This window comes from Sesamum indicum, linkage group LG1, assembly GCF_026168435.1.
Source record: "Sesamum indicum cultivar Baizhima isolate 11 linkage group LG1, ASM2616843v1, whole genome shotgun sequence".
Lineage (NCBI taxonomy): Eukaryota > Viridiplantae > Streptophyta > Magnoliopsida > Lamiales > Pedaliaceae > Sesamum > Sesamum indicum.
The window spans coordinates 17,927,956-17,952,597 of NC_142657.1; the positions used below are offsets into that span (position 1 = coordinate 17,927,956).

Below are 24,642 nucleotides of genomic sequence, written 5' to 3' on the forward strand. Positions count from 1 at the left end.
TCCGGTATAAATAACAGCCCAATTCTTCTTATTTTACTTCTCATCAATTTCTAATTATCTCCGCACCCCAGATCTAGAGAGAACTCGAATCGCTGTAAGAAGATGGATGCTTTGGACTCTGTTTTCGATCCGCTCAGGGATTTCGCTAAGGACAGCGTTCGCCTCGTTAAGCGCTGCCACAAGCCCGATCGCAAAGGTATTCACTCCTCTGAGCATCTTCTATGAGCTGATTGATTCTTGTGTTGATCTGGTTCACTAGTTGTCTGATGTGATTGTAATGATGTTTAGAGTTCACCAAGGTCGCTACTCGAACGGCGATCGGGTTTGTCGTGATGGGCTTCGTCGGGTTTTTCGTCAAGTTGATTTTCATTCCCATCAACAATATTATCGTCGGTGCTACTTAATGGCTTGATAGGTAGGTTTTTTCGCCCCCTTAATTTTCTGCGGTTTTAATCGTCTGATGTGAATTTTATTTGGATTTTCCTTTGCGTGGATTATTGGATTCAAAGTTACATGTAAAGAATTGCGCAAAGTTTAACCCTTTCGGGTGTTCAGTGGAATACTGGGAGTTTTGCTTGTTGTAGGGGTGTGTTTTGTGGTGCATCTGTTTAAGCGCGGCAAGAGATATCCCAGAAATAAAGGAATAATCAAGGATGTTTTTTATATTCGATTCTATATTCTTTGAGTATACAGATTTTGCGGATGCATATGCACTTTGCTGCAAAATCTCAGTGATGCCAATGAAGCAATTTACATGAGTAAATAGTTTTGGTTTTGAATTATCTGTTAAATGTGTGTTAAGAATTAGATGTATTGTACTTAATTGCCACAAAGAACGAACCTGTGCAGAATTATTTAAGAAAAGTTACTTGGCCTTGGTGGGATATAATATGTTTGAATAAAGTTGGTACTTTATGAGAAAACAGACCTACTAGTTTGCTTTTAAACATAATTGAGGTACATGTTAAAGGATTTGGACAGACAGGCATGTTTGATTCCTATATGCTTGAAGCCTACTGTATCTAGAATCTTGTATCACCAAAATATGAAGGTTCATTTTTTGATGGGGCATCAGTTTTATTGGTGTCTAGCTGTGTCTAGTGCACACAACTGCATGTGTGCCTATACTCGTGAGAATATTTGAATCTTCAGTTAAAATTTACTCTTTGTCTTCAGCTGTCTGTGGAGTTGAATTCTTATCACTGTTGGTTCACTTAAGTGGCATACTTGAACCTGTAAATTTCATGCACTTGGATGTTGAAAGCAAACTGAAAAGAGCTTCTTCTTGGAAAAACTGTTTAGTTTAGAGTGCTTCCATCCTGTGCAGTTCTTCTCATATAAGCTATAGAAGTGAATGCTGCAAATAGTCTATTTGATGTGCGTTTGACAATTATGAGGGAATCGTCTTCCCTTACAATCTTCCTTATCAGAGATTAAAATTAATTTCAAGTTTGCTTCTGTAAACTGAATATTCAAATAGTTGGTTGAGGATAAGGCAGGACTAACTGAAACTTTTGTGTCAAACTGCAGGCTTTTGCTTGGTACAAGAAACCTCAATTACATCTAAGAGCAGGGAAGAAAGCGTTTTGATGATTAGTTAGCATCTTTTTCTTAAAATTTTAGGACTTTTCTATGTAATAGTTGACAGTTGATGTTAAATTTGTTTTGTCGATTATGGACTTCCATGCATGGCTTATGACACTATTCTTCTTGTTCATTTTTACTATATTGCCATGATGGCTTATATTGAGCTACTCCAGTATCATGTGTTCACTTCTTCTGGTATGCATGCTCGTATATTGGTTTTAATATGAACAATTGGATTAAGGTTTGCAATAAAAATTCTCTTAAAAAACAGGCAAGGGCTTCTGGGTGAGTAATTGTCAGCTGGTCATTCTCTTAAATTAAGTACTAATCATGGAGTGTTGACTGTTGATATAGGTTTTGGTTATTGTCTTTGGAGTTTTGATATTAATTCTATGATTCATCTTGGTGAGCCAAATGATCAGATATTGATTTCACTAATGCTATATTTTGATCAATGGATTTTAATTAGAAGGAAGAATTTGAAAAGGGTAATTTGCATTTGGAATTTTCTGAATTGCTATTATTTTAATAATATATCAATTTAATAATTATATCAATATAATTAAAAATAATAATATAATATATGAATTCAATTAGTACATCAATAACAACAATAACAGTACAAGAAGAGGAGGAAAAGTTGGTACAAAAAATGTCGTTTGATTTGTTGATTATCAAAAACAGATACAAGTAAAGTTTCATGATTGAGTTACAAATGGAAAATTTATAGGAAGTTACCACTATGTTTGGTTTCGATTTTGCTTCATCTCTAAGATGGGCCAAAACATGGACAATGTTTGCCTTGATTTGTTTTGGAAGTTTTGGTGGTGTTTTGAAATGTTTTGAAACAGTGCCTCTTTTGTTTTTCTACACCTACAAATAAAAAAATTATATTCATACTCATACATATATATAAATATATATAAAAGATACATGATTTGACAATGAACAGTAATTTTTGTCTCTTACTAAACAACATCAAACATATCATACTTATTTTATATTATCTCCAAAAACAAATCCAAACATACACACTATCTTTAACACATATTTATTTATCTTTGTTTTTCTCTCTCTATCTCCACAAAGTACATCAAAACAAATTAAAAATAAACCAAACATAGTGTACAATTCCCACCACGGATAGTTTAATGACTTTCATAAAATGAAATAAATATTTATAAAAAGTGAGATAAATATATGTATAATTTTTTATGTGGGTTTAATTTCGATAATTCATATAAAGAGCGAGATAAAAATTTATACGTTCAATTTAAATCAATGATCTCAAACTTGTTTCGTAAGCTCTAAATTGAGCCTTAACCATTAATTAAAACAACATTGGTTGAATTTATAATTGTTTTGAACAATTATTAAGGACATGAAATTCATGACTTCAAGTCCATCAACTTAAAAATTATCTTAGTATGTATCCGTCTTGTTTTGTCTTGTGTACGATCACGTCGAGTAAGAATTCATTAACCGGACATGGTTCACTTATCAATCTGAATCTATGCATCCTAGGATTGAACCTGTTGGTGAAACTGAGATTGACTCTTCTTGGGATTTGACCTTTTGGTAGGAACAATGATAACCTCAGATGGATGGATTCAAAGGCAGAAACTTCAAAATTTTAATAACAAATCATCCGTATTTGTGCCGGTAATTCCATGTTTGGAAAGACTCAAAATCCTTAAACTCTCACTTTGAGTTATATTTTACGCAAACATTAATTATAATTTCAAATTCTTTTACTATAAATTATTTAAAATCCATTTCTTAATATTTCCATCCATACTTGGTTAATTCTTCATGTGTTTGAGCCCACTAAACTTCCTCACCTCCAATGTTACTTATACTGCACAATGCAGGACAGAAATTGGTGAGCCCTATCACCTACCAAAACATTGCATGACTTCGCTACTATTATTACGCCCCGTTTGGTGAACAACTCTATCAATACCACCATTTCCAGCTCAACTCCCACTGAACAAACACAAATCACCCTCTCACCACTTTTCTATTTAAGCACAACATCCCCCGCCATCAACTTTCCCTACACACTTCTCCATCCAAGATTCTTCCTCATCCAAAATGGCCAGCAAGAAGTCTCAAGAAAACCAACGTGCAGGAGCAGAGATCGTCTATGGAGCCCAAGAGTGCTATGACCACTCGTTGAAGCTCCTCGGAGAGCTAGGATTCCCGAGAGGCGTGCTCCCTCTAAAGGACCTCGAGGAGTGCGGACTAGTACGTGAAACGGGGTTCGTTTGGATGAAGCAGAAGACGGCATACGAGCACTTCTTTGTGGGGACGAATACGCTAGTGAGGTACGACGTTGAGGTGACGGCGTACGTGGAGAAGGGGAAGATGAAGAAGATGAGTGGTGTGAAGAGCAAACAGCTGCTTCTATGGGTGCCTATAGTTGAGATGAGTGTTGAGGGAGAAAAGATGCACTTCAAGACTCCTATGGGGATTGGGAGATCTTTTCCAATCACTGCTTTCATGGATGAGGAGGAGAAGAAGAAGCATTTGGTGGAAGTTTAGAGGAATAGTTTTCATTAATGCTTTAATTCTTCTTTGCTTTTTGGTGTTGTGTTTGTTGACAAGGAGTCATGTTTTTGTTGTTGCTCTTATGGGGGTACTGGTTGTAGACGGCACACTTAATGTGTGTTTAAAAATATTTATAAGTTATAAATAATTATTTTTTTATTGATGAGTTGGTTGTCCCTCATAAAATAATGATTTCAAAACACAAAATATGTTTAAAGTTGGGACGTCTGCAAATTTAAAGGGTATTTTAGTAATTCCATTAATAATATTGAATTTATTATTATGTTTCAAATTTTATTGAACGGATGTAATGGATTAAATGGGTCATTTTTGGACATTCCAAAGTATAGATCATAAGATATTGAATTCAATATTGTTTCGTTTAGATTGCAGTTTGTATATAATTAATTATAAAATTATGAGTTTAAATATTGTAATTGTTTTAAAAATTCATTTTTATCATAATTAATTATGCAATTAATGGGCCAAACTGGCCATATATATATATATACATATCAAAATTTAGTAAAAGAAAATTGTGTGAGAAATTGATTTTGGCTTATTTTTAATTTTTCTTTTATTGATATGTGTATCCAAGGGAGCCACAAACAGGTCCTTCGTCAATTTTCACAACTCCAGGGAGTAAATATCAATTACTGAGGAAATAAAGGGGTTAAATAGAAATAACGAGGTTTTTCTCTCACTGGCACCAACCATCAATAAAACCCTAGAGAACCTCCCATTTACGAATTCTCTTCTATTCCAATCTCCACGGCCGCAGCCAGCTTTTGTAAGTCTCTCTCTCTCTCTCTCTCTCTCTGCCCGCGTGTGTGTGAATACGATTGCTTGTAGCCCTTACTCTGGGGTAGATAGGACTTGAATATGGCAGTACGATTGGGTTTTTCAGTTTCACTGAAGCTCGTAATCTTCTTGCTGTCAGAACAGATAAAGTTCAAATCCGCTCGTTATTAAGCAATGGCCGTCACTTTTTACGACCTCAGCTCTGCGGCTGGCCTCAAGAAGCTTGATGAGTACCTATTATCTCGCAGTTACATTACTGGGTGAGTTTTTCTTTCATTCTTTTATTTTTGAGGTTTTTAGTTTTCTACTTATTTAAAATGTTTGACAGAAGGCTTCTGTAATAGTTTCTTATTCTTATGGCTTCAATTTTGTTCGTTGGAGCGATAGTTGTACCTGTTTGAATGACTAAGTTTGTGTTGAATACATAATTGAGGATCAGTATAAGTGATGAAATCCATGAGACAAATCTACAGTGAACTAGTTCTTCCAAGATCTAACAACCTAGCTGCAACAGCCCTTTTTAATCTTATTCATAGCCTAAGTGATGATGCTGCTTGTGGGTTTATCATGGTTTGATGTATGGCTTGGGGTTGGCTAGTTTGTCCACTGCAAAGTTTTCCTAGACTGTGAGAGTTGATTTCTAGATGCAGCTATATATTGGTGTTGCAGGAAAAACGGCTGCTTAAAAAGATTTGAAACCTTTTAGATCTCTGGAGTCTATATGATCTGATGCATATTTTAATTGATTAAAATGTATGCAGTTGTATACCAGTATTCTCTCTGCTTAAATATGTGTTTAGGCTAAAATTACATTTTAAGTGTATGTTTGTTCACGTCTGAGTACCTTGCTTCAGGTATCAAGCTTCAAAAGACGATCTCACTGTTCATGCTGCCCTCTCAAAGGCCCCATCAGCCAACTATGTGAATGCTTCGCGGTGGTACAACCACATTGAAGCATTGTTGAGGATTTCGTAAGTGCTATTTACTTTGTATCGTAAATATCCCGAATTTCAAATTTGTTCTTCGCTTATATATCTGATTGTTCTTATGCAGAGGGGTTTCTGGAGAAGGAAGTGGTGTAACTGTTAAGGGATCAGCTCCAGTTGCTGAGTCTGTTGCAACTCCACCTGCTGCTGACAGTAAGGCAAGATATTATAATATTATTTGCTTATTATTGTCTTAAATCTTTCTGACATTGGAAATTCTATCTATTTGGTGGCCTCTGGTAGAGTGGCTTATATTTTTGTCTAGCTAGTAAATTTTTTAAGTCATATTGTACCGTGTAAACTATCTGAAGTTGAATGACTGTTTATGAGATTAAAATTGAATCAAATGTGAGTTGCTGCAGACCTCAGCTGCTGAGGATGATGATGATGATGATGATGTGGATCTTTTCGGTGAGGAGACTGAGGAAGAGAAGAAGGCAGCTGAAGAGCGAGCTGCTGCTGTGAAGGCTTCTGCAAAGAAGAAAGAAAGTGAGTTCCTTATCTATATCAGCAGCCGGAAGAATTCTGCTTACACTATTCATCAGTTAACCCTCATCCATTTCTTGAAAATATTGGCTTTTAATAATATGATGGATAAGTTTTATATGTCCTACTTATGAGGAACAAAAATGGGTTTGATCTTTTATAGCATGTATTTCTTCATCTACTAGTAGCAGAAACATTGTTTTTCGACTGTCTGATGTTATTTGTTTCAGGTGGGAAGTCTTCTGTCCTGTTGGACGTAAAGCCATGGGATGACGAAACTGATATGAAAAAGCTCGAGGAAGCTGTTAGAAGTGTACAGCAGGAAGGTCTTCTTTGGGGAGCATGTAAGCTTTCTTCTCTTATGAATCAAATAGCTGTTGTTAGGTTGTGCAAGGTTTATCTCACCTTTCCTTTAAAGATGCTTGCTTTTGTCTTTTTTATGTTTACAACAACATATCGTCTACTCCATTGTTGGTGGAGGTATATAGTATGCTGTGTGTTATTTCATGCCTGAGGTCTCTCATAGAGGACCTTTGATTTAGAACACATGCTCATTCATGGCTGAATAGCATTTTGAGAATGATAATTAACAATATTTGTATTGTTACAGCTAAACTTGTACCTGTTGGATACGGTATCAAGAAGCTGCAGATCATGATTACCATTGTGGATGACTTGGTCTCTGTTGACAACCTTATTGAGGATTATCTTACTGCCGAACCAATAAATGAACATGTCCAGAGTGTTGACATTGTGGCCTTCAATAAAATCTGTAAGTATCCTCTTGTCAGTGGCACTCATTATTCTTATTTCTTTGTTGAACCTTTTCTTGTTTTTCCTACTCGCATAGACAGCTCTACGCTAACTAAGACTTTTAAATCGTATGTTTACAGCATAAGATGCCTCTGATAATTATTATCCTTTGATTTCCTGAATTTTTCTGGGAACTTTTGTTGCAGAATTCGCTCTCTTCACCCAATGGATAGCTTATGTGAGAATGGGACTGCTCTGTTATCTTCACTTCATGGCGGGTTTTGCTGATTTTCCGTTCATGGCCTTCTTTTAAATGTTTGGATTAATAAACTAATATTTGTTACCTGGTTTGGGCCAAGTATTCGTCCGTTTAGAGGCTTTGGGATTTTGGGCTTGTTGGATTTATGATTTTTAATCAACTGTCTTAAATTTAGCATTAAGTTTTTTTCTTTGGCATTTTTTAATTTAATGACAAATAAAAGCAATCAATAGTAATTGCATTAATATTGGTAAACAATAAACGTACAGATCAACTGCAACACCTCATGTTACGAAAAAATATTGGAGAGCAAAATTACGACTTATCATAAATTATTTTAATATATTCTGTATGTATCCACCTGAGGATTTTTATTTCATATATATATATATGTCACTGCGTAGTATAATCTATAAATATTACTCTGAGCAGAGATTAACATTATCATAAACCATAGGCTCTTAATTAATATCTCAATATCCCATGATATTTAATAAACAGTTTAGGTTGTAAGTGTCAGTTATTTTTCAAAATTAGAGTATAATTAACACGTGGACGAAAGATTATCAGAATAATTTTAATATTTTTGAAGTATGAATTTCAATTGAAAGCTATTTTTTTTTATATATTCGTTCAATATAGTAGTCAAATTCGTCATAATATGGTTACATATGGGACTAAAATTGATAGTTTTTAAAATTATGGTACCTAACTTGTAAAACTACTGAAAGCAAGTCAAGAAAACATTATGGTCTAAAAATAGCAGTTTACCAAAGTTTAGTACTGCTCTTGCAGATCACCTTGCAGGTTGATACTAGAAATACAACTTTCCTTTGTGATCCCCTCGAGTATTTTATCAATGTTTTTCCTTCTTTCATAATACGTATTTATTTTGCTAACTGACTGTCAGTTATTTGCCTACCACCAAAATTGTAAAATATTTGAGGTCCTCGTACTATGAATTTTTTTTATTCCAGTTTCAAGGAAATGTAAATATGTCTACTCGTATAATGTAATTGATAAAAATTTTAGATGTGAGAATAATTTAAAGTATTTATATAAAAATATAGCTCAGTATATATTAATGGTTGCATCGCATTACACTTATTTATTATTATTATTTTTTAATAGAGTTGCCAAATTTACAATAGTATGGTAATATACGGAATTAATATACATTATTTTGAACACTGTGGTATCAAACTTGCAAAATAGTGAAGGTAAATTAATGGTTTCATGTGCTTTTATCGGTGTAGAGCTAACAATATGACTAAAATTATTCTAATTTAGTGAAATATGAGGGACTAAAATTTATTATTTTGTAAGTTTTAGTACTAAATTGCAATTTCCCGGAACAGACCCAATCATGAGGCAGCAAAAATAAAACCCTAGAGGAATCTCTGTTCCTTAATTCTCGTCCATTCCAATTCTCCACAATTGCAGCCCAGCTTCCGTAAGTCTCTCTCTCTCTCTCACACACACACGGGCGCGTGCACTCGCATTCTAGATGTATATATGAATCCGATTGTGTTAATGTCCCTGGGAGAGCCCTTGGTTTCGCGTGGATTCGATTCGATTCGATTTGATTTGATTGACATGGCAATTGAATTTGGTCTTTTAAGTTTCACTCAAGCTTCTACTTTCTTGCTTGCCAGAACTGACCAAGTTCGAATCCGCTCGTTCTTAAGCCATGGCTGTCACTTTTTACGACCTCAGCTCACCTGCTGGCCTCAAGAAGCTTGATGATTACCTTTTATCTCGCAGTTACATTACTGGGTGAGTTTAGCTTTTTTACTTTTTTTTTATTTTTATATATCTTGAGTTTCTTTGGTTTTCCTTACTGATTTGTACACTGTTACCTTTGAATCCTGTACGTGCGAACAGCAATCTGTACCTTAGATTCGGATGATTGAAGTGTATATTGTGAAGATAATTAAGAATCAATATGATTTGATGCATACCTTAATTGCTAAAAATGAATGCAATTGTGCACCAATCTCTCTGCTTGTATAGGTCATAAATTGTTCGTGTTGGTTAATACTCCTTGTTTCAGGTATCAAGCTTCGAAAGATGATCTCACTGTTCATGCTGCCCTCTCTAAGCCTCCATCATCCGAATATGTGAATGTGTCACGGTGGTACAACCACATTGAAGCATTATTGAGGATTTCGTATGTCCTTGTCTTCCTTGAATTATGAATCTGAGAATTTTGCAGTTAGCTTGCTTATGCATTTGCTTGTTCTTTTGCAGTGGAGTTTCTGGGGAAGGAAGTGGTGTAACTGTTGAGGGCTCAGCTCCAGTCACGGAAGCTATTGCAACTCCTCCTGCTGCAGACAACAAGGCAAGATATTGGAATATAATTTTATATTATCCAGGTTTTTCTGATATTGGAATTCTCTCTAATGAGCCCTCATTAAATGGATTGGCTTACAGTTCGCTGACTTAGTTAATCTTGATATCCAAGTGTTTATAAATTGAATCAGCTGAAGTTAATAACCATATTTATGAGCTTAAAATTGATGTGAAATGTCAATTTCAGGCCTCAGCTGCCGATGATGATGATGATGATGATGTGGATTTGTTTGGTGAGGAGACTGAGGAAGAGAAGAAGGCTGCTGAAGAACGTGCAGCTGCTGTTAAGGCTTCTGCAAAGAAGAAAGAATGTGAGTCCTTCATTATACATGTGCATATAGTGCATTTTCTCTTTTCGATGTATTATCCTAAGTCCTAACGTTAATTACTTGAGAATATTGGTTTTGAATCTTATGATGGATACGTCTTGTCTGTCCGAATATCATGGAAAAAGAATGGATTTGACATTTTATTTGCATTTATTACATAGATTTCTCCATCTCCTAGTAGCAATGATTTCTTGGCTCTTGCTGATGTTAACTTTTTCCGCCAGCTGGGAAGTCATCAGTCCTGTTGGACATAAAACCATGGGATGATGAGACTGATATGAAGAAGCTTGAGGAAGCTGTCAGAAGTGTGCAGATGGAAGGTCTCCTTTGGGGAGCATGTAAGCTTTTCTCCTCCTAGGGATTGGTGTAGTTAGATTGTGTATACCCAAGCTCACAGTTCACATTAGGATGCACGACTTTCATTGGTGTGAGTGTAAATGGTAATGGTGTCCCCCTTTCGTTCTTGGATGAGAATTATGGTGTGTATTTTCTGCATAGAGGTTTCTTGTATCGGAGCTTTGATCGTGAGCCACGATAACCATTTAAGAACGATAATTAACAGATTGGTGTTTACAGCAAAACTTGTACCTGTTGGATATGGCATCAAGAAGCTGCAGATTATGATCACCATTGTGGATGACTTGGTCTCCGTCGACAACCTCATCGAGGATTATCTGACAGCTGAACCAATAAATGAACATGTCCAGAGTGTCGACATTGTGGCCTTCAACAAAATTTGTAAGTATCTCTTGCATACTGATTTTGCTTCCTTTTTTCTTGTATCTTTCTTTCCATTTGGCTTGCAAGCATCAAGTTGCGTGCTAAGACAACTATGTCAAGAAAAGCTTTGCAGTTGTATGTTTTATATACCGTAAATGGTAATTTCAACATTCTCTTCTGAAGGGATTAAACACATATTTGATATGTCCTGAATTTCTGGTTTCTCACTGGGAAATTGTTTTTTCTTGCAGAATTTACCTGGCTCTTCCAATGGATGGCTGAGGAGAGACATACCGGGAATGGAGTTCATCTGTTATGTATCATGATGTCTGCATTTTGTTAAATTTCCTTTCTGTTTTCAACAAAGTTCCTTAACAAATTATGATATTTAAGTTATGTGGATGACACCGAGTATTATACCACCTTTGGGGGAATATGAAGATGTTTGTGCAGTGTGCTTGTCAAATTTATGTTTTTTCTTATTAACTTTCTTGTTAAGTACTTAACAAATCACTAGTGATTTCATCAATATGGGTTACCGACCTAATTGCAACACCATCATGTATATATATATATATATATGTCTGAATATGAGATAAAAATATAAAAATAATAATAATAACCATTAATATGATTTGGAAAAAATATTTGCAAAGAAAAAAATAAAGGATTATTACAATCCTTTCTCTTAAGACATGGGCTAATATCAGTAATTTTAGTAAATTTTTACTAACGAAAATATTTATTTTTAGTAAATTTTTACTAACGAAAATATTTATTTACTAGACGTAAGCAAATTTTTGGAAGATAATGTAATTAATTAATTAATTTTGACATTCGAGCAGTAATTGGCAATTATTTTAACAAAAAATGAAGATGGACTTGTTTTAAATAAAAAGAATTCATGATTTCACTTCACTGTTACGTTTCAATGTAAGCAAGAAAGAGCCAAAACATATGAATTTTCATACATTTAATAAAATAAAAATATATTTGGATTAAATAATTTTGACTTAATAATGTTAAAGTCTCTTACAGAAAATAATTCATTAAATTTGTTAGGACTATTTTAGTTAACTTTGAATTACAAATTTTGTTTTTCTAAAACATTATTGAGAAAACCTTCCATTGAAACGCGGCGCAGAGGATATAATTCCCATTTTCATTTAAGCCAAGTTCTCCATAACCCATTTTGCGCCTCTTTCTCTTCTCCCCCTCTCTGCCACTGCAACAAGAATTTGGGTTCAGCAAGATCTCCATACCTGGGCAGAGTTGTGCAGATTGAATATATACATATATAGATACAGCAAGGTATATATTTATATATACACGCAGACAGATACAGAAATGCCGAAGCGAACGACGCATACTTATTCGAGCGAGGACGCTTTGCCTGACGGCCCCGACTCCGATCTCTTCGTCTACTACTGCAAGCATTGCGGCTCTCATGTCCTCATCACCGGTGCGTTAATTTACCCTATTTCTGTTGCTTTTTGTACTCTGTGCAGTTGATGTTGTACCTTGCTGCTTAATTGTTTATGTATATATGTTTTTGTTACTCTTATTGTACCTATAACACGAGTCATTTTTAGCTCATTAGGACATTAGGTAATTGTTAGGTTTATGCACGCTAAAGTATGTTTGTAGATACACAATTGCAGAAAATGCCGAAGAGGAAAACAGACAACGCATATGTTTTGGACCGGAAGAAGCATCTTGCAAGGCTGAACACTAGCGAAGCAGGAAAGGTCCTTTTAAAGCGGTAATATTCTGTTAGCTATCTCTATCTGGTGAATGTTGTTGTGCATTGTCATTCTGAATGTGATGCTTTCGTGTATTTTCTTTATTAGTACTTACAGTTTGAGGCACAGGAGGAGGAGAAAGGATATGCAATTTAACTTGACAGCATCTTAAGCACATGGTTTTACCCACAGGGGCAAAGCCAGAAAATTAGTTTAGCGCTATTGAAATTTAATTATTTAATTTGTTGAATGAAATATTAAATTCATTGAATGTCAGTACAAAAAAGAAAAAAAGGAAAAGAAAATTAATGACAAATAAAGGGACTGGCAGTTTTACGATATTGTCACTACTTATATATATATTTATTTTGTCTCAATAATGAACTTTATGATCTTAATAATGACTATTCTTGATTAAAAATACTTAATGAAATAATGAGCTACTAATTTAAAAATTCAAATAGCGAACAATTACTTTCAAAATTTAAAATAATTTATTTCATAAAGATACAATACTCTCTAAAATTTTTTGTTTGTCCAAACTCTTAGCAACAATATGAGACTTTTTGGGTGTTTTTCATTCTCTTTTGTTGGTAAGAATTATAGAAAGTGGGACTTTTTTTCTTGAATAATATACAAAAATGTGGTTGATTTAGGACCAAACCATAGGGCCTGTCTGGGGCTTGCGCCCCTGTTCATCCATATATGAGCAAGTACATGATTTTGGGTGGAATTGAACTGTTAGTACATAGGTATAATGTCTTTTATTGTCTTTAACAGGCAACGGGTGATGCTAGAAACAGAAAAATTCACATATTAGAAATCTTTTTTTCATCGAATAGAATATTTACTGATGCCAGGAGATAAAATGTTATGTAATATTGAAGAATACGCCTCTATTGTATCTCTTCGTCATCACGACAGCTTTGAAACATAAATCAGATTTTCTTTTTCTTAAAAGTACGCAAGTAATGAATGTCATTACATGTTGTGGTATTTTTTTGGGAAAGCACATGTTATGGTATTTAGGCACCAGTGGATGTCAACTGAAGAAAGAGCATAAGTGGGTGAATGTCTTAAATCTGCGCTGGAGTGATGTCTTAAAGAATCCACAATCACAAGTGATGTTTTGCAAATTGTTTCATGACATGAACAGTTACTTGAAAGATTGAATTTAGTATAATACTCGTATGCTTAGCTGTTTGTGGGTTCATTTGGCCCCACATAAGATTTGACTTTTAATGTTGTGTGAGAGTTGTTTAATATTAATTGTTAGTACTACTGAAAAATACTACCGTCTTCTCTTTTGCAATTTAGTAGAATGTATGATCTAAACTCCACGATGTTCATCTTCATATGGTGTCTTTTTAATCCAGCGGTGAAGGGAAATTGGAGAGGCAGTATCGAATGAATTGTGTGGGTTGTGAGCTTTTTGTTTGCTATCGTGCAGAAGAAGAACTCGAATCTGCTTCTTTCATCTATGTGGTTGATGGTGCACTCAGTACTATTGCTGCTGAAACCAATCCACAGGTAACAAATATCAAATTCTTGATCCATTTATTCTTGTAAGTCTCTTTTCACTGATCTGTTAGATATATAAGATGGAAGGATTTGGAGAAGTGCAGTTCAGAAGGCAGTCATCACCATGTTTGTCACTTTTTGTTGAACTCATTATATGTTTGGCGTAACTGTCAAAGTATTTTCGTGCCTGTTGTTGCACAATATAGTGATATACTTTCTTGAATCATATATCCTTGGAGCTTTCTTCCCCAGCAGATAATTGTTTTGCTGTGTCATTATCTGCTCTTTGCCATATGCTGTAGGATGCTCCTGTCCCACCCTGCATATCACAGTTGGAAGGAGGCCTTGTTCAAGTGGCCATAGAAGTGGAAGATCGTGCACAACGCTCAGCAATCACAAGTAATCCCATCTCCATCTTTCGGAACACTACAATTTTTGACCTGCATTTAGGCTTAAAGTTCTAGCTTAAGAGAAACTAGGTACAAATAGACATGAATATGCTTAAGATCAAATCTTTCTTAGTTAATTTGCTGTGTGAGGTTTGTTAAGCCACACAAAATCAGCTCAGACATGGTTTTGGCTGTTTCTGAGTATACACTTGCCGTGATAATTATATTTAAAATACAATTTTTGTGGTGTTGAAGGACACAAAAAGTAATCTATCATATAAAAGGATGCTTCTTAGATCATGGACCCAGTTTGCTAATTACAGTTCGTCTTTGTCATTTTATGCCCCTAGGTTGGACAGAATGGAAGGACCTTAATTCTCTTACGGTTAATAGAAAAGAAACAAGGGATACCTGTGAAGTTTGAGACAAGTAGGGGTTTATTTCTATGTAATTATGGTCTTGAATACCATGGGTGCTGCTATTAAATATTCTAAATCTATAGCAACACTTTAACAAGCTTGTGGAAGAATACCTTTTCAAGAGACTTTTGTATATTGAGTTATGGTGTAGATCTGAAGGTGCAATTCTGTTATAAAAGACATGCTTTTGTGATAACTTTATTAGAATTTAGAACATTATATTGGCCATCACCTACAAACCGACATTTATATGACATCTTTCTAGTTTGTAAGTAAATCTAATTCTGCAGCTTTTAGGAAGAAGCACTTAATCCATGTGTTGTGAACATGGTTTGCTTGATCCGAAAACCATGAGCTGTGCATGTTGGTATCTTTTATTTTCATCATCTAAGTTGTAATGTTTGAATTCCCTGTACCTCAAGAGTGTGATTGCTCCTTTCACATGTTTCTGTTTTTTCACATACAATTTTTGCTCCCTTGGTTGCCTCTACTAACTAGCTTGTGATGGTGAGGATTCGATTAAGAAACCATGATATATATATATAAGGGTAAGTTACAACTACCTCTCCTGAGATTTGACATAATTACAAATACCTCCTCGTTGTTTGAAAAATTATAGATACCTCTCTTAATTTTAACGGCCGTCTAACAACGAGTCCATTTCGTTAGATTTTCATCCAATTTTTGTGGTGAACTGACCAAAATGCCTTTTTGGATTTTTGGATTATAAATTATAATTTGATATATATCTTATAATTTTTTAAAATTTTTTACCAACTAATATTTCCTCTAGATTATTTATTTTATCCATCCTCAATTTTTCTTTTATATTTTTTTTAAATATATATTTTTTATTTTTTAAAAAAGTTCAACAGGGTAAAATTGTAATTTTAACTTTACTGTCTAGGGGCTATATAATTATTTTCCGTTTGAGGGGGGTATTTGTAATTTTTCAAACAAAAATGGGGTATTTGTAATTATGCCAAACCTCAAGGGAGATAGTTGTAATTTACCCTATATATAATCTACTTAACATTTGTGTAAATCGGATAAATGTTGATGAGTGTACAAAATAACTGCTTGTCAGTAGTAATGTTGCATCCGTTTCCACTAGGGTAGACCATTTATAACACTGTTTACTGTGAAAGAACCCAATTTCGATTTTTAATGTGTTGAAAAAATCACTATTATTATTTGATTGATTCTCTCGTAACAGAGACATTGTCTGTGTAACAGCTGCCTACTTGAATATGATGTTGTGTTTATATTGAAATTTGAAATATGTAAGAGTGAGGTGTTTATGTTCTTTACTGAGGATGTATATTCTTGACTTATCCCAGGAGTAAATGCTGATGATGTTCGAGTTACTGTAGCTGCACCTGCGGCCCGAGGAGAAGCTAACAATGAGCTTTTAGAGTTTATGGGAAAAGTACAGAAAAGCTTTGGCCTACTGTTCAGTTTTGTAAATCAATTATTTTGAACTGACCTGGTAAGCATTTTTTGAAACAGGTATTGGGTCTGAAACTGAGCCAGATGACTCTTCAAAGGGGTTGGAATAACAAATCAAAGCTCCTGGTGGTACGTCTGACACTTGGTTTTTGTTCTTTTAAATTCTCTGTGGTTTTTAATGATTTCAGTGATCTAATTTATCTCATTGGTCAAGATCAATTACGTGGTTATTTTAGTCTCTGTCCGCAAGATCTTCACAGCATTTTTGCTTTATACAGAACATAAGAGCATAGGTGGTTCTGTACTAAGACCTATGGTTTTCTGAAAATGAACTACTGGGAATAAGAGTACAAACAATGGGGAATAATGCATGAGGTGCCTATGCAATAGTTTGCTATAAATTATCAAGTCATGACATCTGAACCAGATAATTAAAAAGGATAAAGAAGAAAACGAACAGCTAGGGATATTTGTGCTCATTTCAGATCCCCTTACACTCGGGCCATGCATATAGGTACAATTTTTTGGTGACATCATAGTTTATAAATTAACGAAAATACAAAAGCCATTGAAACTGAACATGAAAACAATAAGCACAGGAAGAGCATATTCATGCTATTCGTTTATCTAGTGCGGAGCAGTAGATGTGTGTGATCATTCTTTTCGGTTAACCTGAACTTTATTTGCTGGCAGTTTCTGCACTATATTGACAATACGGTTTCTGAACCAGGTGGAGGATATGACTGCCAGACAGGTATATGAGAAGCTTCTCGAAGCTGCACAACCTTGAGATATCTTCCCACAAGCAGCTTTGGTCTCGCGCTTTTCTATGTGAACAACTTGTTATTACGAGCGAGCTTCTACTAGTTGATTCTGGGGAATAGCAGCAGATTCATAGGCGTAGCGAACCTTTTCATGTTTCCTATGTAGAACAGTAACTTGACTTCAAACCACCCTTTTGTTCGTAGTTGAGGAATTGGATGCATTTGCTGCCTATAGACACGCGAGCTACTACTTCTTTATAAGCAAAGTTTCAGCCTTCATTGCATTCTATTCTAATTCTACCCACTGAACCACGCAATAGGTGGTCCACTAAGTGTGTTCTCAATTTTCGTGGGTGAGAGTTAGGGAGAAAATTAAACAATTCTAACTCATACTGTTCAAATGACAACCAGACTAACGTTACTAATAAAACTTGTAATTTCGGATTTTATGTGAAAAGAAGTCTATGACTGTCTTGATTTTAGTTTTCCTACAAGTTCACATGGCTCCATATTAAAAAAAAATAAACAAATTGAAATTCACTAATATGAAACAAAATATAAGTTTAAACTTAGAGTAGAAACATTTTAAATTTAGAATTATACAAATAAATTTAACGTTAATGACTTCAAAATACCCATTGTAGCCTTAGTTCATTCTTGGTTACATATTTTCATTTGTTCTTTAATTTTTTGTCCTTTTCTTTCTTGGAATAGAAAGGAAAGATATGAAATTTTGTTATGTAAATACATTTTATATTTAATTTAAAATAGTAGTAGGCATGTAGCATAACAAAAAATTGATTTTCTGTACTGTATTGCTGTTTTACATAAAACTTTAGTTGTCCATTGTCCAGGGATATGTCAACATCACCATACTCTTTATAATTTTAAAAGTTGATATTTCCTAAGGCTACATTTAAATAAAAAGAAAATTGAATGCCAGAGTCGTAAACTTTAAATTTTTTATGGATTATTGAATTATCAAAATATATGCAAAGTATTTATTCTTAAATTTCTTTTAAAAAAAATTCTGGGAGAAAAAAATAATTTTAAATATTATCAATCTAAATGCAATGTTATTTATTTTAGCGAAGTAGTATAATGGCTAAAAAGGGTCCACCATGGACAGGATTTCCTGAGAATAGGGGCAATTGATGGAGGGTACTTTGGACACTTTGCCTTGTCAATAAAAAGTGCAAGACTCGGCAAATTCCGAATCAGAAATCCCTAAAACTCATTTTCTCCCATTTTCTAAATTCGCAGCGGAAGCGCTTTTTGACTGCTGCTCCTTCTCGTAAGTTCATTTCTCTGTGTTTTTGTCTTTCTCCATTCACAATTTCTTGTTCTTATCTCTACATTTAATCGTCCTGTTAGTTTTGAAGCGTCTTTGAAAAATGCAGTTTCATGGCTCCGAGTTTACAGCTAAAGAACCCTCATTTTAGCTGCAGAACTTTCATTTCTGGTGATTGTAGCGGAGTCCCTTTGGGAATTTGTTGTAAATATTGTTAATTTATGGCGGGATGGAGGAAATTGGTTAAGGGACGATGTATCTTGAATGGTATTTAGTGGTTTTGTTTAATCTGCTAAGAGCTTCTGTCGAGAGCGGTTGATTTCTTTTTTTCAGTCTCCATGTGTTTTGGACTGAATAGTGGAAGCTGGAAGGGAAAAGAGAAGAGAATCAAAAAGAGTATTGATGTGGAAGGGAACTGACTTTTACTTGCAGTGTTTTGTTTGTGCTTATGATAGTTGATATTTGTTGTAGCTGATTTGTTTAAAAGAGAAGGTTCCGTTATTGGTGCTCAAGGACGGATATGTCAAGTTGTTTTCATCTTTGCCTGTTAGTGTTTTTTGGATTGATGAAAAGTTGATACATTGCAGTAATTGTGGTTCTTTTCAATGCTGTAGATTGGAAGGTCCAATGAACAATCATAGTATGAACAGCAATAACAATTCAGTTCGGGCGAATTTTGCTTTTGGCACTCCAGGGGGGATGCAAATGCCAATGCAAATACCCATGAGTAGCCAACAACAGGTACCCCATCTGTCTCAGTCACAACCTCAAGGCAGGCCCTACTTCCCTGGGCATTTTCAATTGTCAGAACCTCAAGTTCAGGCCTTTCCCCAGTCCCAGTCAGCTCAAGCTCAAGTGCAAATCTTGGCCCCATCCCAGACTAATACTAACATTGGTGTCTCATCCCCCTCCATGTCCACGCCAGGTTCCGGAACGGCAGGAACTGGGAAACGCCTTCAGAAGCCGCCTTCTCGACCTTCGGGGGGATCATCTGGTCAGGGCACTGCTTCTCCCATGAAAACCATGGAACTGGCCCCTGCTGTGCGTAGAGGGAAGCGGAAGCTTCCTGATAAAGTAATTCCAGATAAAGTTGCAGCTATATTTCCAGAATCTGCTCTTTATAATCAATTGCTTGAATTTGAGTCTCGTGTAGATGCTGCCCTTGCGAGAAAAAAGGTTGACATTATGGAAACCCTGAAAAACCCTATGCGAGCACAAAAGGTTCTACGGATTTATGTCTTCAATACATTTGCAAACCAAACAGGGATAGATTCACTGAAGGAAAATGCTGGGCCGCCTTCATGGTCTCTCCGGATAATTGGGAGGATTTTAGAAGATGGGAAAGATCCTACTATGGAAGGACCAATGAAGAGATCAAGCTTTTCCTATCCAAAGTTCTCATCTTTCTTCAAGAAAATTACTATATACTTGGATCAAAATTTGTACCCAGATAATCATGTAATCTTATGGGAGAGTTCCCGATCGCCTGTGCTTCATGAGGGCTTTGAGGTGAAGAGAAAAGGTGACAAGGAGTTCACTGCAATTATTAGATTGGAAATGAATTATGTGCCTGAGAAATTTAAGCTCTCTCCTGCATTGCAAGAAGTTCTTGGAATTGAGGTGGAGACACGTCCAAGAATCATGGCGGCACTTTGGCAATATGTAAAGATGAAAAAATTACAGATTTCCGGCGACACTTCTTTTTTCATGTGTGATCCACCTCTAAGGAAGGTGTTTGGAGAAGAAAAATTGAAGTTCTCCATGGTCTCTCAAAAGATAACACCACACCTTACTCCACCTGGGCCGATACATTTGGAGCATAGGGTAAAGCTTTCAGGGGCTAGTCCTGCTGGAAATACTTGTTATGATGTTTTGGTTGATGTTCCCTTGTCAGTAGAGGACATGTCAAGTTTCTTGGCTAATTTAGAGAAGAACAAGGTGATTGATGCATGTGATGAAGCAATTTCTTCTTCTGTGAAGAAAATACATGAACATTGTCGAAGGCGAGCTTTCTTTCTCGGATTTAGTCAGTCACCTTCAGAGTTCATTAATGCCTTAATTGCTTCTCAAGCAAGGGATTTGAAGCTTGCCTCTGCTGATGCCAGTCGTGAGGTGGAGAAAGAGCGTCGGGCAGAATTCTACAATCAACCTTGGTAAGCATTGTCTCTCATATCTTGTTCCACAATTTTATGTTATGAATCTTTAAGTAGTCCTACTGCAAATGTTTCCACGTGCCTTTAAAAATGACCACATATATTAATTTCACCTATGCAATTCTGGTATGTATTTTCGGTTGCTTATCTTTTTTATCATGCTACTAGCGGAACTTTGTGGATGTATTAAAATGGAATTATTCACTATAGCAGAAATCATGTTCTGAGACAGCAGAGTATTCCATCTGCTGTGTCCAATTTCAGCATAGAATTCCAGCAGCTTTTGCAATATCAGCTGCCTTTAATTGCTTTAATGATTCTTATCATGATGCATTTCAGTAACTGTTGACCGATGTTTTTATTCCACCCTCTTCAATTTTACATTGTATCGCGAATATCTGACACAAGGAATATCAATGCTGTCAGTTGTTTTAAATTATATATATATATATACTGTCAGTTGTCTAGTTCTGAACTAATACTTAAAAGTCGGTTGTAAAGATATACCACAAACCATGTGTTTCTATTGTCTTGATCATGTATTTGTCTTGTAAAGAAGATTGTTTCTTCTTTCTGAAAGCAATTAACTGTAGTCACCTTTTATGCTCCTTATAGGATTGAAGATGCCGTTATCCGGTACCTAAATCGCAAGCCAGCTGTTGGGAGCGATGCTGGAAACAAATAGTCAGGTAACCATTTAACTGTCGAGACGGTATATAGGTGACTTTCATTTGTATGGGTCCTCATCAGTATCTTGCAATGGCGACTCAGAAGCTATAACTGATAGTTTTATAGGTATGGAGGTAGCGTGGTGCTATCTATTAGTAGTCTTATGCTCACTTACTAATGGAAGGTTTTCTAATTGCTGAGTTTGTGTTGGAGATAGTTAGAGGCTTGCTAATTGCACAAATCTCCTTTTTGGTTTAGAAATTACAGTGATCTTTTGCTTATTTCTGGTTAACAATCACTCTCTTTGTAGTATATTTTGTGGCTAACAATCAGTAATCAATCTAACAGAATTTGATTATATTGTCACCAGAAATTTTATTATTTTTTTCAAAAATGTTTGTCACATATTTTGGTGATATCTGATGTTATCCAAAAATATTAGAGAATTATATCCTCCTGTGAGATGAGAAACCAAGCCGTGATTGTTTGTGATCTCTCATATCACATTTCATTGTGTTTGAGATATGTTTTAAATAATTTCTTGCAAGCAAACACACAAGTGATTTTGTTGGATGCAATCTTCAAGCTTGCACGAATTATCGTCCTATATGTATGGAGGCTTGACAAGTTTGATCATGTGAGTTTACTTCTCCAATTTATGGGTTTGCGACTTTTTATCTCAATGGATTTTCCTACGTGTGAGGACATAAAATTGGGGATTTGAAAATTTCCATGAAAGAAGTCATCAATTCCAAAAATTGATACGCTGTTGCACCTCAATTTATACAGGATGACAATTTTGGGCATGTGAAAAGTATAGCACTAATTTAGAACTTTTCACGGATTAAAAGTTTTCCCGTTAGAATTTTCAAAATCAGCCCCATATTTCCATGTTAGGTTTGTGGGGGCATAAAATTGAAAATTATAAAAATTTCCACAAAAGAAGTCCTCAATATGAGAAAATTGATAAATTGGTGAATTGATTAATTTTTCACGGGACTAGAAGAACTACACCATCACATATATATAGGCCTAAAATTGCAACAAAATCGTGACAATTTAATGCTTCATTTAATGCTATGATTTCAAGTTTTGTGAATAAAAATGGATGAGGAAGGAGGTGGCAACCTATTTACATTTAAAATATGCAATGTTTCACAAAAATGGATGAGGAAGGAGGTGGCAACCTATTTACATTTAAAATATGCAATGTGGATATCTGATAAAGATTGGGGCCAAACTTGAAAAAGGACATATTTATGGGATAAAAGATGCAATTTATCCAAAAATGTTGACCCCATGTATATGTATAGGTTATGAGTTTGGTCATATCTAACCTACAGGTTGTGGGCAAGTGAAGGAGGAGATTATTTCAATACTCATCTCATGTACTTTTCATCCCCACCAAAAGCCATAATTACAAAATTGGATGATAAATACAGCAGTTTGTCCACTATGTTTAAATGCTCTATAGTCTATACCTACTAAATCTCATCTACAACAGCTCCTTTTCTAAAGGGATATTTCTCTTTTTGTTGTTTCTACTTCTATCCTTTGAATCCCATCTACTTTTTAGGTAAAAAAGATTTTGTGTACCAAAGACTTTTAATTATTCAACTATTATATATTTGAATAAATTATAATTTTTTCGTATCATACACCTTAAATTATGTATATTTTTAATTTCATCATTCATGATATTTTTTAAAATAATCGCATAATTAGGGATGACAACTAGTTCGATCTGGTGCAATTTGTCAAAACTCGTAATCCCACTCTCCGAAAAAGCTGTTTGGACTTGGGCTTTTTTCTCTGCTACCTTCATCATCTTTGTTTTTCGAAAAACTACATATTAAACTCAGAAAATTTGCCCTCTATTCTTGTCCAAGAATTGGCTGCCTCATTGCTTTCTACAAGAATCGCCGCCGCTTGTTGGATTGGTACACTGAGCTGTTATCACAGTCGGAGACGCAGACGATCGTTGTGCACCGCCTCGGTGCTCCAAGAACGATTCACTGCAAATCCGGACAATGTTGAGTATATTTTGAAAACCAATTTCGCCAACTTTCCAAAGGGAAAACCCTTTACTGAATTGCTGGGGGATTTTCTGGGCCTCGGGATTTTGAACGTTGATGGTGAGATGTGGAGCATCCAGCGCAAGTTAGCCAGCCACGAGTTCAGTGCCAAGCCTTTGAGGGAATTCGTGGTAAAAGTTCTTGAAGATGAAGTCGAGAGTAGATTGATTCCCATTCTTGATGATGCTGCGGAAAATGACAGGATCGTAGACATGCAGGAGGTGTTGAGGAGGTTTGCTTTTGATACTATTTGCAAGGTCTCACTTGGGGTGGATCCAGACTGGCTGGACCTTTCTCGGCCCCCGCCGCCGCATTCGATGCTGCTTCAGAGATCTCCGCCATGCGGGGTGCGGCGCCGGTTTTTGCTGTGTGGAGATTGAAAAGAGCTTTGAATGTGGGCCTGGAGAAAGAGCTCAAGGAGGCTGTGAAGCTTGTTCGTGGTTGCGTTGATCAGATGATTAGGTCCAAGACGGAGTCGATGGATGGAGATAGCAGCAACGATCTTCTTTCGAAGTTATTGGAAACTGGGCTCGATGGTGAGTTGGTGAGGGATATGGTGATAAGTTTCCTGATGGCGGGGAGGGACTCCACCTCGGCCGCCGTAACGTGGCTGTTCTGGCTGCTGACGGGCCACCGGAAAATCGAAAAACAGGTGGTGGATGAGGTTACATCGATCAAGAATGGCGGAGAACAACTGGGATTCGATGATTTGAAAGGAATGAACTTTATGAAGGCTTGTTTGTGTGAATCAATGAGGCTTTATCCGCCGGTGGTGTGGGACTCTAAGCACGCGGCAGCAGACGATGTTTTACCCGACGGAACTCCGGTTTACAGAGGAAACCGTGTCACCTATTTCCAGTACGGAATGGGAAGGATGAAGGAGCTCTGGGGTAAGGACCGACTCGAGTTTAGACCAGACCGTTGGCTGGACCAGAATGGGATGGTGAAAATGGTGAGCCCGTACAGGTTTCCAGTGTTTCAGGCCGGTCCAAGAATGTGCCTTGGGAAAGAAATGGCTTTCATCCAAATGAAATATGAGGTGGCATCGGTTCTGAGGCGGTTTAAATTCATGCCGGTTGGCTCGGAGCCACCGGTTTTTGTTCCTCGGCTGACGGCTTTACATGGCGGGTGGGTTCAATGTTTGGGTTCGGGTTCGGATGAGGGGGCAGCAATGAGGAAGGGTCTACATGTCTGGGTGCGGTACGTTTAAATGAAAGCTTCTTATTTATATATTGTGGGAAAAAAAATAAATTGTATCTCTATGCTGCAAATATTTGTAAAACCAAGTTTAACTATATATAAAATCTTATTATTAATTATTCAATCATATTAATTTTATTTATTTTA

The 24,642-nt window shown here is 35.9% G+C and overlaps 6 protein-coding genes and 1 pseudogene across 10 annotated transcripts; all 7 read left to right on the plus strand.

Annotated features, from left to right (window-relative positions):
• The first annotated feature begins 33 nt into the window (after positions 1 to 33).
• Positions 34 to 1,759, plus strand: LOC105166136 (protein transport protein Sec61 subunit gamma-1). Its single transcript, XM_011085379.3, has 3 exons — positions 34 to 196; positions 289 to 415; positions 1,531 to 1,759. The coding sequence occupies exons 1-2, from the start codon at positions 103 to 105 to the stop codon at positions 402 to 404; spliced, it is 210 nt and encodes a 69-aa protein (XP_011083681.1). The 5' UTR covers positions 34 to 102; the 3' UTR covers positions 405 to 415; positions 1,531 to 1,759.
• Positions 1,760 to 3,544: 1,785 nt separating this feature from the next.
• On the plus strand, positions 3,545 to 4,300 carry LOC105166144 (DUF538 family protein (Protein of unknown function, DUF538)). The gene has a single exon (XM_011085390.3). The coding sequence runs from the start codon at positions 3,682 to 3,684 to the stop codon at positions 4,129 to 4,131; it is 450 nt and encodes a 149-aa protein (XP_011083692.1). The 5' UTR covers positions 3,545 to 3,681; the 3' UTR covers positions 4,132 to 4,300.
• A 480-nt stretch (positions 4,301 to 4,780) lies between these two features.
• LOC105166155 (elongation factor 1-delta) lies at positions 4,781 to 7,603 on the plus strand. 2 transcript variants are annotated; one of them, XM_011085401.3, is made up of 8 exons: positions 4,781 to 4,927; positions 5,078 to 5,198; positions 5,793 to 5,909; positions 5,992 to 6,082; positions 6,287 to 6,413; positions 6,641 to 6,754; positions 7,021 to 7,182; positions 7,370 to 7,603. In XM_011085401.3, coding segments are annotated over exons 2-8 (699 nt in total). In that variant the 5' UTR covers positions 4,781 to 4,927; positions 5,078 to 5,112; the 3' UTR covers positions 7,372 to 7,603. The 2 variants fall into 2 exon arrangements, with proteins under 2 accessions (XP_011083703.1, XP_011083711.1); XM_011085409.3 differs by having other exon boundaries at positions 4,800 to 4,927; positions 5,083 to 5,198.
• A 1,136-nt stretch (positions 7,604 to 8,739) lies between these two features.
• On the plus strand, positions 8,740 to 11,275 carry LOC105166169 (elongation factor 1-delta). The gene is made up of 8 exons (XM_011085422.3): positions 8,740 to 8,875; positions 9,078 to 9,198; positions 9,476 to 9,592; positions 9,673 to 9,763; positions 9,962 to 10,085; positions 10,328 to 10,441; positions 10,680 to 10,841; positions 11,075 to 11,275. Coding segments are annotated over exons 2-8 (696 nt in total). The 5' UTR covers positions 8,740 to 8,875; positions 9,078 to 9,112; the 3' UTR covers positions 11,077 to 11,275.
• Positions 11,276 to 11,939: 664 nt separating this feature from the next.
• On the plus strand, positions 11,940 to 17,396 carry LOC105166177 (UPF0235 protein At5g63440). Of its 2 annotated transcripts, none has more exons than XM_020693763.2 (7): positions 11,940 to 12,285; positions 12,485 to 12,585; positions 13,942 to 14,095; positions 14,389 to 14,485; positions 16,235 to 16,323; positions 16,404 to 16,472; positions 17,074 to 17,396. In XM_020693763.2, the coding sequence occupies exons 1-7, from the start codon at positions 12,271 to 12,273 to the stop codon at positions 17,131 to 17,133; spliced, it is 585 nt and encodes a 194-aa protein (XP_020549422.1). In that variant the 5' UTR covers positions 11,940 to 12,270; the 3' UTR covers positions 17,134 to 17,396. The 2 variants fall into 2 exon arrangements, with proteins under 2 accessions (XP_020549422.1, XP_011083736.1); XM_011085434.3 differs by having other exon boundaries at positions 11,941 to 12,285; positions 12,471 to 12,585.
• An 857-nt stretch (positions 17,397 to 18,253) lies between these two features.
• Positions 18,254 to 21,578, plus strand: LOC105166186 (SWI/SNF complex component SNF12 homolog). Of its 3 annotated transcripts, none has more exons than XM_088884028.1 (3): positions 18,254 to 18,401; positions 19,013 to 20,551; positions 21,167 to 21,578. In XM_088884028.1, exons 2-3 carry the CDS (start codon positions 19,026 to 19,028, stop codon positions 21,234 to 21,236), a joined length of 1,596 nt encoding a protein of 531 aa, XP_088740154.1. In that variant the 5' UTR covers positions 18,254 to 18,401; positions 19,013 to 19,025; the 3' UTR covers positions 21,237 to 21,578. The 3 variants fall into 3 exon arrangements, with proteins under 3 accessions (XP_088740154.1, XP_088740155.1, XP_088740157.1); XM_088884029.1 differs by having other exon boundaries at positions 18,331 to 18,401; positions 18,508 to 20,551; XM_088884031.1 differs by lacking the exon at positions 18,254 to 18,401 and adding an exon at positions 18,411 to 18,569.
• A 1,412-nt stretch (positions 21,579 to 22,990) lies between these two features.
• On the plus strand, positions 22,991 to 24,642 carry LOC105166949 (cytochrome P450 94B3 pseudogene; annotated as a pseudogene).

Coding starts and splice junctions, on each gene's coding strand:
- LOC105166155 (XM_011085401.3), top strand. CDS start 5,113: ATGGCCGTCACTTTTTACGACCTCAGCTCTGCGGCTGGCCTCAAGAAG. Junction 5,199..5,792: donor TCTCGCAGTTACATTACTGG/GTGAGTTTTTCT, acceptor ACCTTGCTTCAG/GTATCAAGCTTCAAAAGACG. Junction 6,083..6,286: donor CACCTGCTGCTGACAGTAAG/GCAAGATATTAT, acceptor GAGTTGCTGCAG/ACCTCAGCTGCTGAGGATGA.
- LOC105166186 (XM_088884028.1), top strand. CDS start 19,026: ATGAACAATCATAGTATGAACAGCAATAACAATTCAGTTCGGGCGAAT. Junction 20,552..21,166: donor GAATTCTACAATCAACCTTG/GTAAGCATTGTC, acceptor TGCTCCTTATAG/GATTGAAGATGCCGTTATCC.
- LOC105166136 (XM_011085379.3), top strand. CDS start 103: ATGGATGCTTTGGACTCTGTTTTCGATCCGCTCAGGGATTTCGCTAAG. Junction 197..288: donor CCACAAGCCCGATCGCAAAG/GTATTCACTCCT, acceptor AATGATGTTTAG/AGTTCACCAAGGTCGCTACT.
- LOC105166177 (XM_011085434.3), top strand. CDS start 12,171: ATGCCGAAGCGAACGACGCATACTTATTCGAGCGAGGACGCTTTGCCT. Junction 12,586..13,941: donor GGAAAGGTCCTTTTAAAGCG/GTAATATTCTGT, acceptor TTTTTAATCCAG/CGGTGAAGGGAAATTGGAGA. Junction 16,473..17,073: donor ACAAATCAAAGCTCCTGGTG/GTACGTCTGACA, acceptor TTTCTGAACCAG/GTGGAGGATATGACTGCCAG.
- LOC105166169 (XM_011085422.3), top strand. CDS start 9,113: ATGGCTGTCACTTTTTACGACCTCAGCTCACCTGCTGGCCTCAAGAAG. Junction 10,086..10,327: donor TTCTGCAAAGAAGAAAGAAT/GTGAGTCCTTCA, acceptor TTTTTCCGCCAG/CTGGGAAGTCATCAGTCCTG. Junction 10,442..10,679: donor AGGTCTCCTTTGGGGAGCAT/GTAAGCTTTTCT, acceptor TGGTGTTTACAG/CAAAACTTGTACCTGTTGGA.
- LOC105166144 (XM_011085390.3), top strand. CDS start 3,682: ATGGCCAGCAAGAAGTCTCAAGAAAACCAACGTGCAGGAGCAGAGATC.